At 38.9% G+C, this 16,024-nt stretch overlaps 1 protein-coding gene across 1 annotated transcript in view; it reads left to right on the top strand.

Moving 5' to 3' along the window:
* CORIN (corin, serine peptidase) overlaps positions 1–12,837 on the top strand; it is a 121,405-nt gene extending 108,568 nt beyond the window's left edge. Inside the window, 6 exon segments of the mRNA XM_062493637.1 lie at positions 2,638–2,760; positions 5,595–5,644; positions 7,090–7,264; positions 10,306–10,577; positions 12,064–12,197; positions 12,655–12,837. Coding sequence (XP_062349621.1) covers positions 2,638–2,760; positions 5,595–5,644; positions 7,090–7,264; positions 10,306–10,577; positions 12,064–12,197; positions 12,655–12,837 — 937 coding nt within the window.
* Positions 12,838–16,024: the final 3,187 nt, after the last annotated feature.

The following is a 16,024-nucleotide window of genomic DNA, read 5'->3' as shown; positions in this document are numbered from 1 at the left end:
AGGCCATATCCCCATGTTTTACCCTGCAGCACTATTGAGAAAAATTTGTCTCAGTAATGTTTTAACTCCTCTGCAAGTAGTTGCAGGTTGCTACTGAATTGTCCCATAGCTTCCTCTTCACAAGAGTAAGGAAGTTCAGTACCCTCAACCCCTCACTCTAAGTCAGTGCTAGGGGCCCCTCAAAAATTTGAAATCCATTTGCATGATCCTTTCCAGGTTCTAAATATCATCTTAAACCTCCAAACTGCACACTGTCTTCCAGTATGTATGGTTTAGGTCAACAAATACTGTTTCAATTTTGTTTTTTGCCAGTACAGGTAATAATTTTGGTTTGAACTTGAAGATGTAGCTCGATGTCTAGAAGTAATTAGCAATATAATCTTGTTGTCTTAGAAACCCAAAAGAAAATGTGTGCTACAGCTCCAAGAGGGACCAAGTAGAACCTGCTGCCTGCTGTGTTTCTGGAGCACAAGAACGGGCTGGCTTAGATGAGTACCCATTGCTCCACCTCCCTCCTTTTCTCTGAGTGATTTACAGCCCCTGGTGTAATGTGTACTTCTGGTCCAGCAGCCTCTCTGAAAGTCTCATACTTAGAAACTCTCCCCAGCCTGAATCTTTACTCCTAAGATTTTTAGCTCATGTTCTCACATTATCCTGCAATTCTGAGTGCTCTGGTCTCCACACAAATGCTAACCATTGTCTCCAGCTTTCTTCATCTAGAAATGAGGCTCTTTGTTCCCCTTCATTCTATTTCTCATGAAATAGATTAAAGAAAACAAGTGGTGGCCCTTGCCTATGTAAAAGAAAATCTTTCATAAGTAGCATCAAGGGGGCAGGACATAAATGTTTATAGAAGCCATTCTAAAGCTATAAATTGAGGTATCCTGGTTTTGAGTGTTTCATATCAATCTGTGACCACCAAAGATAAAAGGTATAGGTAGGATCTTACTTCTGCTAAGTAAAATAATTATAAAATTTCATGCAGGTGTGTTTTGTAGGTTGTTACCTTGATTTAGAAGTACATATCTCCTTAATTCTGATTGTAGCATCACTGTAATCTGTAATTCAGAACAGCAGGTTTCATCAAAACTATCAGGTATATGGTATAATATGGATTTGGATTCATCAAATGGTATTCACACCTTTTTGCACATTTTTGAGTTACGTATTTTATAGATCGGACACTGTTTACGAGTTCATAAAGTATCACTGTACGCCGTTACGAAATGGTGAACATCATTTTTCAGAGAAGACCATAAGACAGAATGTCATTGTAAGAAAAAGGTTTGCATATGTTTGGTAGGAAAAAGAGTGGGAAATATGGAAGAGAGGAGATCTTTATGTCTATGCTAAAAGCAGGCACAGAGAAAGAAAACTCCTTTTGCAGCACAGATATGCTGGCCCATTCTGGTTAGTAGATCATGGAATGATATTTGCTTAATATGCCCAGAGAAGGTTCTGGAAAATAAGTCATGTAACAGGCAGGGTCCAGGGCTGTGACCTCAAAGTTTGGTTTATTCTGCCAGCTGTGTTGAAAATATTTCCATATGGTTACACTGACAAGTTTATCATATAATAAAATTCTTTGATTTCTGTTAGTTTATGCAATCAAGTAGGTAAATAATATTGGTGTTTTGTAAAGATTTTTTAAAAAAGAAATGTAGTCAGTATTGAGAATTGGACTTAAAGACAAACTAATATCTGGGCTGACATTGCCAGGTACTGTCATGAGCGATTGGGTTCAGAGGCCAATTTAAGGACACTTCACAGTTTTACTGAAATTCTCTCATCCCCTTTTCCATGAATTAGGATATAGAATTTGGCCTTTGACCGGTGTTTGGGAGAGTACTGCATGAAAGTCCTTGTCACTGGCAGGGATTGATGGCTAGTCATGAATGATTCTGTGCTCAAAAGCTGTATGACAAATAAAGTAATTTGGAAATGTTCTATTTTTTTCCATTTGGCAGGCAAGGTTTAATAAAATAACAATTTCTCGAGTCTATCAGGCAAGAGAAAGGCAAGACTGAGAAAGTGGATATATGAAAATATCTCCTGGTGAACCATTCTAACCCTCATGTACTTGTTAGGTTGCTGCAGAAGAATGGGTTTGACATAGTCATCAGTGCTTTGTTCTGTTTTGCAGAGCAGGCAGCTTGGACTTACAGATACTCTCAAGTCTTATTAACAAGACCTAGACTGCTCTTTACTGATAAATTTTAATGGATTTCCAATGATAGGAATTCAAGAAAATATTTTTTCTGTTACCTCTTTTACATATGAATATCTATTTTTTTTTCTTTTTTTTTTTTTTTTTTTTTTTTTTTCATTTTGGGAGGCCAAGAAACTGTTGAAACAGTATTGATGTGTGTATTACAGTAAATCCCACCAGAAGGTTCTTGCTGTTCCTGATTCCAATTCTGCTTCTTGTTGGGAAATAGAACATGGCAGTCCTGTGTTGGCTGGCCTGGCTTCTTGAGGGTGATTTCATTCTCCTAACTGTGTCTGCTGCTTGTGGCTTTGGCATATCATTCAGATGTGTATCTATAGAGTAAACAGGTATGTTAGGGCCTCCTCACCTTCATAACTCTAACACAGAAACTTACCAGAAGTACTGTCAATGTCTTCCATTTGTTTCAGAGGACCATCCAAAACAGAAATTGTAATAGAGAATGAGCAAATGCAGGACCAAAAATGGTTGAATCTGCACTCAGACTGGAAGAATAAGAATGCATCCACTTTACATGCACTTCTAGTGAATGGGTAAGTACCAGGTAAAAAAAATACCTCTTTCACTGCTGTGGGTGGTCACTTATCAGTGCAGGATGACAGACTCTTTGGTAAGCTCTTTTTTTTCCATGAAATCTGTGTATAAATCCCAGCATGTACTCATGTAAGTTGTTAAGATACAGTCTGCAATTATTTCAGTGTCTAAAACCACTGCAGTCTCTTTTGAGACCATTTTGTGAATACTCAGGGGACTATTCTGGTAGAATAACGGGATTTGAGTGATACAGAGGTGATGCCCTTGAAGCACCTGGACCAAACAGCTTCGTTAAATCTCTGCTGAGCAAGAAAGTCCAGCAAGTACTATATAGAAAAGTCTGCAGCAACATCTTACCATCCTCTGCAGCCCATGTAGTCTGGATTCATTAATTTGGAGCAACCACAGCTTGTTCAGTAGAGGTTATATCCACTTACAGTAGGTTTCCTTAGCTCTGTCTTCAGATGATGGTATATTCCTTTTAATTAACCCAACTAAGCAGGTAGTTACTAATGAGAAGCCAGGATCAAAAAGCCAGGCTGAGACATTCAAAGTGTGACCTTGAAGAGCCAGTAGAAATCCAGGGCAAAACTGGGAGAGCTACCTAATCCCCATTGGCAACTACATTCTTCAAAAAGCAGATTCATGGTTTCCCTATTCTCTTTGAAATGCCCAAGAGCTTTCAAAACATCCTTCTTCCATAGAAAATCTTTCTGTTTCACAAGAAAAGATTGTCTTTGGTAGCTGCAGAGATACAAAATGTGCGAAGACAAAAATCTTGAGGAAGAAATCTGCTTTTCTTTTGCTTAGCTCCATTATTTTTTGTACTCAAAATTTTCCCTAGTGACAGAATACTAAAAAGATTATGCCTGCAAGGACCTGAGTTTGCTTTCTTACATCTCATTTTTTTACCTTTTTTTTGTTTTACATTAGTATTGTCCCCACTCCTTTATGTTAATTTATAGTTCTTCATCTAGAAGGGCCATTACTGAATGGTGCCTGATACTTGAAAGTTGTTTTTTTTAACTCTTTGATTTTCCTTTCTCACTGTCTTTTTCCTCTAGCCTAACAGTATCTAAATACTTTTCTTCAGAGTAATACAAGAATAAACACCTTGGGTTGTGACCAGATGCAAAGGCAGATCCCAGTCATATTCTGTTCATTCACTAAAGTGCAAAGCAGAAATTTCAAGGTACTTTTTGACATTTTTGAAAGGGGTCTGCTAGGAAACGTATAAAGTCATGGATCTGGAGCCTCTGAGTTACAAATTCTAGTCACAAAAGGTTTAGTTTTGCCCAAAGTGCGAGTTAAAGGAGGGAAAACATCAGTAATGAGGGTGACTGTTAAATCTATTGCATAAATGAAAATTACATGTAGGAAACAGATATTCCAGTCCTCCTGATTTCAGAAAATGGATAACAAGAAGTGAGAAGCTAAGGGGGAAGGTTGCATAAAGGGTGAGGCTGGCTTTTTGTTTTGGCTGCATCAGGCATCCAGATGACTGGAAAGTGCTCCTGAGCCCTGCAGTCCAGATGTATTCATCTAAATCAACTGCAACATGTAAAATGTTTGTGCTGTGGAGTATTCTGTATGTTTAAAGGGGTTTCCAGGCTTCTGGGATAATGGGAACTTGGCCAAAAGTAACAAATACACCACTATTTCATAAAGTTTTGATAGGAGGGAATGGCACAATGCAGGCAATGCATACATAAAAGCTTAAAGTTTTCTCTTTAGGGCTGGCTATATGGTAAGTGAAAGAAACAAGTGTAAAACATGAGCACGTCTGGTCCCAGTTATATTCCGTATATTTTCTTTGCCTGTCAAAATTGTACGCAAAGTTTTATTTCCTGAAATTGGTTGTCTATCCCTACTATCTCTAGACAAATAATTTTATGAACTGGGTTTTCAGGAAGAGAAATGGACTGATTTGCACAGTGTATGAATGAGGTATATGCAATGTAAGGGACAAAGGTTTGGTTAAATTCCAGATGCAAGGTAATCTGGTGGGCTGGCTGACACTGTTGTTTTGCCCACGTTAGTATCTATGACTTAACATGAAACACAGCCTCTTTTTAGGTGGTTGCAGTTTTAAAGATACTACCTACCTGCTGGGATTAAAATCTGCAAAGAATTACTTGGCAAAGAAATGACCTGTGTATCCAGTCCAATGTAGCTCTGCATCTGCTTCAGAAAAGCATCTACACAGTAGGAATGAAAAAATTGTGGAAATAAAAAGGCAGTCAGCTAGTTGTGCAACAGTGCTTGCTGATTAAACTGTGATTTATCCTACCCTGACAAAAAAAAAATCAATTCTTTCCTCTCTTATCTGAAGATTTTCAATTGAAATGGTAAGTTTTTGTTGTCCTAATACCTACTTATGCAGAATTCCTGTATTCTTTTAAAATAGCCAAACTCTAAGGCATGAAAGATCATCTGTTATCAAAGTCATTTCAAAGAAAATCTTGTCCTTTTTAAGGAAGAGGAGACTGGCAATCTGTGCTTTTCAGGTGCTGTAAAAAGACCTTGACAGACTGTGCATCCCAGCTGACCTCAGAGCTGGATCCATGCCCAGGGAGCAAGGTAGTCTGCAAAATATGTAACACCTACTCATGAAATGTAGTGTAAAGCTGAATTAATATTTTGAATTATCTTCAGGCAGATGCTGGAAACCATGGATGAACTGGCATAAGAAGCTCCCTGAGTTCCTTTTTACAGTTTGAGGAAATTTTTAACAGCTGGATTACAGCAATGAATACAATACCCATGCTGATTTTCAAATTACCAACATTAATCAATTAATGAGATTTCCACCATGTTTTGTTTCAATATTTAGACAGACGTGTCAAAGCAGAAGCAAAGTGGCTCTCTTTTGCGCTAAAGAAGGTAAGAGAGAAGTGCTTATAAAATAGGTATGTTTCAGAATGTGTTAAATCCCTTTAAAAAATGCAGATGTTTAGTGTGGATTCATTCTGAAATTTTTACTAAACCTCTGCAAGTCCAATTTTGCACTGAGTTTATTTTTCCCTGCTCAGTTTCATCAACTTTTCTTGTATTTTGACTAGGATGCTGTGTGTTAAGGTACCGCAAAAGGAATTTTGTCAGCAGTTAGGTTTCAGAAAGTAATTTGATAAAACTTCTGCTGAAAATATCCTTAACCAGCAGAGTGGTTAGCAGACTGTCTGGGAGTTGAAGCTGTGGTCTGTTTGTTAAGTTCGAGGGGACAGAAGAACCTGAAGTAGAAAGTCATGGACCAAGTCTGTTGGCACAGCAGGTTGTGCAATTTTAAGTGGTTTGAAAATGCAGAAATTCTTTGTCTGTGATGAAACCATATTCTATGGACAATGAGAGCTTTGCTGATGAACACTTGCACTACAAAGTAGCTCGAGTCAGGGAAAAGGAATTACAAGACAGGAGCTAAATTTGGGAAACTAATCAAAACATTTGCTACTCCTCAGTGGAAGGAAAAAGCTCAAAGGAGCTTTCGAAAAGTTTGTTGAAGGTTCTTCGTTCTGACATATGTTGCTTCCTCTATGAAGTTAAATGAACACAGTAAGAATTGTAAGGTACAAATAACCATTGCTCCAGTTTATTTTTTCAGCAGTGAATTCCCAGGTACATGCAGTGGCAGCATATCCTCCCTTGGGATGCTAGTTGCAGAAACTGGTGGTGTTCTTTTATTCTCTAAGTTAGACTGAGTATGAACAGGATAAATAACAAGACTGGTGTCCTTCAAATCCAGAAAATAAAGTGAAACAAAAGCGAAAGATTATTTTAGAGTAATAACTGGCAGGTGCTAATCTGGTGCAATTTATAGTGTAAGTGGCTTTCAAAGTGTAATGGACAAAGTACTAGAATGTCTTCAGATATTTAAATATTCTCCTTTAGTAATTTCTGCAGGCAAAGTGAGTTTTCTGCCGTGTAGCTGAGTGAACAGCATGACATTAACCTCACACCTGACTTAAAGAAAAACCTTATTATTGCTGAGCAGATTTTCCAGAAGCAATTCTTCTGGATAATACAAAATAGGCCAAACACCTTGCTAGCTAGAAGGAAAAAGAAGCGAGGAAGCCTCCTGAGCGGAAGGAAGTCAAGGTTCCAAACGTAGCTTGGTTAGTATTTCAGGCTGATGCAGGCAAAATTAAAAACTAAGAGAGAAAATCCTTTGATGCAAAGGAATGTAAAAAGCGTCTCGGTGTTTGATGCCGCTGTGCGGTTGCCGGGTGCCTGACGCAGTGTGCTGTTCAGCGCAGTTCCAGGGCTGCCACAGCCCGCTGTGCCCAGCTGTGCTGCAGAAGGCGCTGCCCGCTAAGGCGCTGCTGTTCCCGCAGACTGCGGCCGCCGCCCCGCTGCCCGCATGAGCAAGAGGATCCTCGGGGGCAGGACCAGCCGGCCGGGCCGCTGGCCGTGGCAGTGCTCCCTGCAGAGCGAGCCCAGCGGGCACATCTGTGGCTGCGTCCTCATTGCCAGGAGATGGGTGCTGACCGTAGCACACTGCTTTGAAGGGTGAGAGCGCTCGGACGTTTTGGTGCTGCCGTAAGCTTGCGCGCGGGAATGGCCAAATCCTTCCCCCTGTGCCGAACACACGGGGAGAGGGTGAAGACCTTTGCAGGGCGGCCGGTCGCAGAGAGCTGGCTTTAGGAGACTGAAAGTTAAGAGGTACAAACCAGCATCAGCTGAGGTTTTCACGTGTTTTGTTGTTCACTGCTGGCATGTCTAGTGATGAAAGCTAAATGAAGATGCCCCGACTTTCAACTGGAAACAGGAAAAGGTAGAAGATCAAAGCACTAGTTCTGCAGCTGTCATACTGCTGCTATGGGTTTAAAAATCATCCTCCGTACCAGCATATAAAAGATCCTGAAAAGATGCTGTGGCCACTGGTAAAAAGAAAAACTGATTATTACTCACAGTGCAAATGACATATTGGATGTAATTTTTGGTTATTTTTTATTTTTTTTTTCTTTTTATACAGTCCACTCTTTTATAAAAAGATTGCAATCATTAACAAGTCAGTATAACAATTAAGTGCCCCCTAGTATCAGAGGCTGTGGTGGAGGGACAGTCTGCAGTGCAGATGATGTTTACATGTCTTAGCAATTGTTTTGATCATTGCCAGCTTTTTGGTGCTAACCATTATTTCTTTTTGATGAACCACAGATTTCAGAGGGAGGTTTATTACCTCATTTCTTTTGTCTTGTACCAAAGTTTTTAAATTGGGTTTCTAAAGAAAATTTAAACAAGTGTTTTCTCCTGTAGTTAGCAAGCACTTCTCTGGTATATAGTTGCTTAATCTTGCTTTAAAAGTGCTGCTTGCTCACTGGAAATTATTTTAAACGGCACTAAACACTTTATGTTTAAGCCAGCAGAAATTCTATGTTAAGCAAGATTCTCTTGAACTGATATTTTTTATAGTGTTAGTCATTCCCCTTTTCATTTTAAAAAAAATTACATTTTGTCTTTTTATTTCTGAAAAACTGAGTTCTTTGATGTTTGTCCTTCCAAACTAACAGTGTGCTAAACCTGTATAATACAAACGAGAATATTGTATTTTATCAGATTCTGAGTCCAGAAGAAATTTCTTTTCTTTCTCCATCGATTTTCAAATATACTGCTGAAATATTTCCTGTCCTTTGGAACAACACTTTCTGGTGATCTAAAATAAAGGGTGGGACAGAGGTTGATCCTTCAGCAATATTGGAGTGCTATTGAATTTGCTGGATAAGATTCCTCTCATTACTGAAATATAAGCAAAGCAGTTGTCACATTTTGAAGTAAAATTTTTCCCAGTTCTGTCAAATGCAGGAAGAGTGCCACTACCTTTTGGATCTGTTCATTTACACCTCATGTAGAGCTGCATAATATCCCTGTGAGCTCAGAGGATAACTTGTTAAAAGTTTCTTTAATATTTATATTCTAAAGACCTTGAAATACTAAGATATTCTGATCTAATAATTGATTGAGAAGTTATATGAACTTTCCTCTGCCTTTCTGAATAGATTGGGGGGGATATACCCAGAAGCCTTGAAATTCTTAATTTGTAAGAACTTTTTTTTGTAAGCTTAGTATATCATCAGCAAGACCATTCTTGATGTCTTTTTTTTTAACATAAAGTATTTTTAAAATTTCCCAAACCAACCAGATAAAGACAACATCTGGTCCTTTATACAAAATGCTCAATTTTGTGAAACTCATGTGAAGTTTGGAATACAAAACATGAGTACCATATAAAAATAATACAAATAGCCACGAATACTTGTAGAGGGCATAAACAGAAAGAGCTGTATTAGAAATTGTGTTGTTTATGAGTTTTCTTATTATAGTCCCCAGAGTTTTGACAAGATAATTTTGAAATGCATTACATTAAAGCATCCAAAACATTTAAAGATTTTTTTTTTTTACATGTAGAACAATGCATTCTGGCTGACTGCTTATTTCTCTAGGCAATGCTATTTTACAGTGGTCATAAACACATATACAATGGTATATGAATATTCTCAACACTTAATTTCTGTAACTTTATAGAGCAGCTCACTAATTCATCATGATACTAAAATGATCATTATAGTCTGAAATGCCAGAATTTTAATCCAGCTCTTAAGAGAAACACAGTCTTGATTAAGCAACTGAATCTCTTTACAAATTACAGGAATTGCAATCCTGTTGAGCATTATGAAAAAGCTGAAATTTTGCATGCTTTACTTACACTGCTGTGAATAAACTTCAGTCCTGTGAAAGGTGCATAGGTCCATGGAGTTGTCTTTCAGCAATTGTGAAAAATGGTGACTTTTGTGAGAGCTTTTAGCATCACAGACTAATTAGAAACCACGAAGAACCTGCAACTCATTCTGTGACCAGTTAGGACCAAGAGATTGCAGCCTCGAAGCCTATCTAACATCTAGGCTTTTCTGATGGGTCTCAACAGACAATAATTCAGTGTTCCCCCCCTGTATCATATGTATCATTGCTTTGCAGTCTTGCATGCTTACCAGGAGAGTCTTAAAAAATTTAAGAGTCAAAGTAACCCTTTGATCTTAGGCATAGAAAGTATACTTGGCACAGACTGAATACTGAATAAATAAGGGACTTTTCCCATGGCCATCCTAAAATATTTAATTTACAAAATATAATTGCTTCTTTGAGACTTCTTAGGGATTTCAGTGAGACCTAACTGCTGTCAGCAGACTACAGAACAATATTCTCACCCCAGTGACTTTTGTATGTGCCCACTACTGAGTATTTGAGCAACTAATGCTGGGAAGGATCCAAGGGATGACTTTGACAGCCTTTAATACAGCAACTAATGCATGGTTACAGATCTCCTGATGCAGTGAGCTTTAATGTGTTTGATTACGAGCAGGAGGGAAATGGAAAGCATTGACTTCTGTTGCTCAGATCTTTGCTGTAAGGAATACTGCATAAATATTTGTTTTCTTCTTGTAGCATTTGTATGCTTTGCAAAGTGCAGTGTGCAGGAAGGGAGAAAAAATATCTTGGGTATTTTAGCTTAAAAGAAAGACCTTGACTGATTTTTTTTCTTTTTCACAAAGGAGAGAAAATGCAGCTGTCTGGAAAGTAGTACTTGGGATTAGCAATCTTGATCATCCATCAAGTTTCATGCAGACCCGACTAGTGAGGACTATAATCCTCCATCCACGCTACAACAGAGCAGTTGTAGACTATGATATCAGCATTGTGGAACTAGATGAGGATATCAATGAGACAAGCTATGTAAGACCTGTGTGCTTGCCCAGCAAGGACCAGCTGGTTCAGCCAGACACCTACTGCTACATCACAGGCTGGGGACACATGGGCAACAAAAGTAAGATGAACTATTTGTGTGACTTTTGAAAAACATGTGAAGCTTCTAGTGACTTAATCAAATAAGTGATACTGTTGCAAACTTTTATCCATTTATACTAGTATTGCATCTTAGTAAATACTAGGGAGGTGTAACTACTCATGAAGGGATCAAGCCCTTACTATAGCCTAGCTTTTTCAAGCAGCAGCCACAATTAATGTTCCTTAATGCTTACTTAGACACTGCCTTGATTTTTAAAAATATTGAGGATCTGGAAATTTCTATCAAGAAAGCCCCCCACACAGTTATGATTTTAGCTAAGTTGCATTCAGAATGGTATTGCAAAGGTATCACATCATCAGTGCAGGGGAAACACCCTTAGCCCAGTGAAAGCTGGAGGCACTGGAAGCACTAGCATACAGGCTAGAGGAACATGAATCACTTTGTGACACAATTTATTCCATAATCACAAGTGTTTCTGTATCTCTGAAGAGAACATTAGTGTGTTTTCTTGTTTTGGGGCTGCCACAATCCTTGACAAGAACTGCTGTGTTATGAAAATCTTTGTTCAGGCAAAATGATTCTGCATTAATAGTATCCAAATTAGCCTGGCCCAAAGACTTCTACTGCACTAGGCATTGTGTTTCTCCCTTTGCTAGTACTATAATTACTAGGGATGGCTTTTCCATGCACTGGGTAAGGAAATCTTCCTTTCTGTATTGCTTCAGTGGAACTTCACTTGTAGTGGCCAGGTTAGATGTGGTAAAAATTAAATTGCACACATGAATGGTAAGCTGTTTACTACCATCTCCTATCTAAAATATCTCTACATGATGTCAAGAAAAAAACTTCCAACAGATATTTTTTGCAGCACTGGTAAATGGAAAATAGTTTTTTTGTTCTCTAATATAGTCAGTGTTGATTTAAAAGGTTTTATGCTAGGAAGCATCAAAAACCAGTATGGCTACATAGCATTTAGTACTGCATACCCTAGGATGAACAACTTTTAATAGAATTTGAGCTCAGTCAGTTGCTTAGACTAGGAAAAAGTCTTCTATTGTCTCTTGAACATATTGTAATCATTTCATTAGCTTCAAATTCTGATTTCCTGGTACATTCTGTAAGTCAAATTAACCCAAACACAACCAAGGTTTACCATGACAGACACCAAGGAACAGGGAGGTCCTGCCCTGGAACAGTGAATCAAACCAGTTGTCCACCTCTCTCACATTACTGTTTTCCAGCCACTACTGCCCCCATCTTAAAAGTCACAAAATGCATCATGTTAAACTGCAAATGCTCAATAAACAGCAAATACCACACCAGTCCCCATGTGCTTAGTCTTTCTCCAGGACTATGCAACACATAGTGCTCTTTCATTTAATACATATATAGAGAGCAATATTTATAGTCTATCCCGATGGAAATGTTTGTTGCACCTCATGGAGTTGTAATAGCTAAGTGTTTGTGCATTTGTGTATAGTAAGCACTTAGTTCTGTTTTTCAGTGCCTTTCAAGCTTCAAGAAGGAGAGGTTCGCATAATTTCCCTAGAACAATGCCAGTCATATTTTGACATGAAAATCATCACCAGCAGGATGCTGTGTGCTGGCTACGAATCTGGCACCGTGGACTCTTGCATGGTAGGCTTCCCTGTAAGGAGAAACAGAAAGTTTCAACAAACAAAATTGTTTTTAGAAATCAAAGTACTGTGATGTTTATTAGGTGTAGCATACTTTATCTATTCTAGGAATGACAACTGTCTATTTACATGCTTTAACCCCAACTTTTATTAATATTATTGTTAATATTGGTGTAATCAACTTCATGATAATGAAATGCTGCTTGAAGACTCTAGGGTTTATCAGTATACTAGTTAAATTTTTAATTTGTATGAGCCTTTCCCAGGTAATTTTTTGTATAAATGTAATGGATAATAAATACTGGTAATGCTGTGTGTGGCTACACAGTTCAGCAGAGCAGCTGGTTTTTACAGATGAGTTACTTGCTAAAGGCAAATGGCTGTAGGAACTGTGATTAGCTTTAACCATGACTGCTAGCCACGTGTATAATAGATTGTTTTAAACTTTCCTGTTGCAGGGTGACAGTGGAGGACCTCTTGTGTGCGAGCATACTGCAGGGCGCTGGACTTTGTTTGGTTTAACATCTTGGGGCTCTGTCTGCTTTTCCAAGGTTTTGGGACCTGGCGTTTACAGTAATGTGTCACATTTTATTGAGTGGATTGAAAGACAAATATACATCCATACCTTTCTGCTAAACTAACTCCAGATGGTAAGAATTGTGCTGACAGACAGAAGAAAAAAGGAATCAGCCCTTCAACACTGAAGATTTTGCAGTCCAGTAACTCTGTGAAAAGGAGTTTCAAGCTCAATCTATTCTTGTTGTGGAGCTATGGAATATGCAGTGTATGTTGCCAGTCAATCCTCTGCTCCTGAATATACTTTGTGGTAGAATTCATAATCCTTTTGACTTTTCTTTTAACTGTGTTGTGGTGCTGTTCCAAACACTGCAAAAAGCTTAAAAGAAAAGAATCAACCACTTTCTGCCTTTCAGCTATTACAACTAAGCAGTAGCACAGATTAGAAAAACTTTTTAAAATAACCTATTTTAATACTATTCAATTAGTAGCAAATGCATTTTCATTCACTCTTCTTGTGATGAGGAAGAAACTTCATGCATTCATATGGCACCGCAGGACACACCTTCAAAAGGACTGCTCTCAACAGGGCCATACTACATGCTGGAGGGTATGGAAGATATTGATGGGTTTGTTCATCCATGTGGCACAGGACACATCAAAGCACACGTGCAGGTCTCCAAAAGTGTGTAGCCATATGCTCCTGGCCTGCCTGAGCTAAAGCATTTTATCCCTCTAGGTGACTAATTTGCATGGGCATAACCCTGTACTGCCCTCATTCCATAGCTTCTGTTCCCAGAGCCGGCTTGGGCATCTCTTTGGGGTGATGGAGAAACCAGTATGCTAACAGACCCATAACTACCAATGGAGGCACTGGAGACCAGAATTTTATTGTTGAGACTCTTTGGACAGCCTCTAGCACTTAATCTTCTGAAGCTTCTAATGTCCTAATGTGTCCAGGAAATACCCATGTCCCACCAGCACTACACTGATCAGTGCATTTATCAAACCTGTGCACCACTGGCTTTCTTCCCCACTTCGTATCATGTGTTCAGCATACAAAACATGCACTAGCCATCTCCAGCCCTCTAAAAACATGGGGGTTGGCAATACTACTGCGATGGTTTCACATCCTAGAGTCAGCTAGTTTGGACATCTTGTGAGAGATGGAGCATGCAGATTTAAAATGCAAACGATGTAGTGTGGGCACTGTCCCAAATACTGGGGAACTGGTTAATTTTTATAGGTCTCCTCTTGTACCTTGCATTTAAAGTTTAATTTTGACTAGGAAGATAAACCATTTGGGAAAAAACAAAAAAGCAGAAAGAAAATGAGTGATAGAAGGCTTGGGATTCCAGCTTCTGTTCAAATGAGTATTAGAAATACAAGAAGAAAAGTATAACAGCTTCAGCAGCAAAGGCTCAAGGAGCCCAGCTCAGGTGCTTGGTAGCCAGAGGTGGAGTGCTCTGTGCAGTAGTAAGACACTAAGCCTTAACTCCAAGAGAATCTGGTTGAAAATATTATGATGGAACCTGGCACCTTTTTATGGTGCCAGAGGGAAAATGTGTCCTATCAACTGCTGTAGATGATGTCCTGCACAGCTATCAGCTTTTAGGAGGCCAGAATAGGATGAGTCAGAAATCTGAGGATTACAGGATAAATTCCACTGGGAAACAATGCATTTAAAAATGGTGTTTTCAGTGCTGTGCCTAGTCCCCTGTGAATCCAGCCTAAGGCACAGAATAACCCTCTCTGCTACCTCTGGCATGGCCCCATGACAGCATGGCAGGGCCTTGTCAATAGCATGACTGCTGCATGTGGAAACATGCATTGAAAGACCTAACACATGGACATTTCAGGTACTATTAATCATGTTGCAACTCATCTGCATGGATCTATGGCTTTCATGAAGGTTCATCTCTTGTCCCCATATCTTGTCCTTAAACATCACTAACATTAGAACATTAGTCACACTAGACCACTGCAGACATGAATATTAATAAATACTCAATATTTATGTTATGGATTCTGAAACTATTTAAGTGATTATTGAATCACTGTTTCATGCTCAGAAAGAAAACTCTTTGAGGCTTTTCTAGGTTTGATTGTTGTGGGTTTTTTAACTTTTAATATCTTAAGGATATAACACTTAAATACTCTTCTTCCCCTAGCTAGAAATAAGAGAAAGCAGCTGTGACCATGTTTATCTAGTGCAAGTAGATTACAGCTGAAGCAGGTTACTGATGACCTTGCCTCAAGGATATGGAGGCTGGAGCTCTCAGTCTTCATTTCAGTTTTCCTGGGGGGCTGGGATCTCTGTGGCTGTAGGGCAGAAAAGCTCTGAGTCCTGGAGCTGGTTATCAAGAGTTCCCTGAGGAGGAGGTAGCCTAGTGATTGTTAAGAGTTGGACAAGTTCTGTTGCAGAATGAACAACCCAGCCTGGATTCTCTCCGCCAGATACAGTGGTTAGCAGCTTTCAATTTTCTAACACACCTGAGTACATAAAATCATTGATGTAAATACTAGCATTACAAAATGATAACATGTCAACTACACATTTTAATTAACTGGATTTGGCCTACCACCGGTTTCCAAGCAGTCCCTCCCAGGAAATGAGGGGGAGTCCTGCTTAAACATAAGGTCCAGCCCCATCCTATATGGGATCAGTCACAAGAAATTCTAGGCTGAACCCCATCCCAAATGCTTTAGGAGGGACCACTTGGGTCTCATCCTTTCTGACGACTGTGTCTGACACAACATTCCATGTAAAGAGGAAATTTGTAATTTTATAAATGTATTTTTATACTTTTTTTAATGTGTGCACATGAAATAGGCAAACATGTTCCTCTTTCCACTGTATCAAGCCTTTTCCTGTGTGCTGACATAATGGCTATGATCACAATTATGCTGTTTGTCTCACAGGTGCAGCCTCATTGTAAGGTAACATTTGTTGGTTTTGTTTCTACCACAGCTGTATCTCCAAATGGAAGCAATGCCACTCAGTCAAACCAATGCATTTCTTTCTAGTTGTACTAATAAAAAATTGCAATCATTTTCCAAATAACTTCTCTTTTGAAAATGTGTTTTCATTTTTAGTAAGTCTAAATGATATTATGGAGGTATTAAGTTATAACTTTAGCGATAATGACCTAAAATAGCCTTCAAAAGGCATTTTTGAATCCTTAGCTGACTTTTTAGCAGCCCTGTTAGCAGTGCAATACTTGCGGTGATTCTGGCACTACTACCACTGTACAACTTATAGTTTCTTCTGTGTGTCTGCTTCCAATACAGATTATTGCCATGAATACTGCT

This window comes from Cinclus cinclus, chromosome 5 (genome assembly GCF_963662255.1).
Source record: "Cinclus cinclus chromosome 5, bCinCin1.1, whole genome shotgun sequence".
NCBI lineage: Eukaryota > Metazoa > Chordata > Aves > Passeriformes > Cinclidae > Cinclus > Cinclus cinclus.
This window is presented reverse-complemented; position numbering and strand designations above follow the sequence as displayed.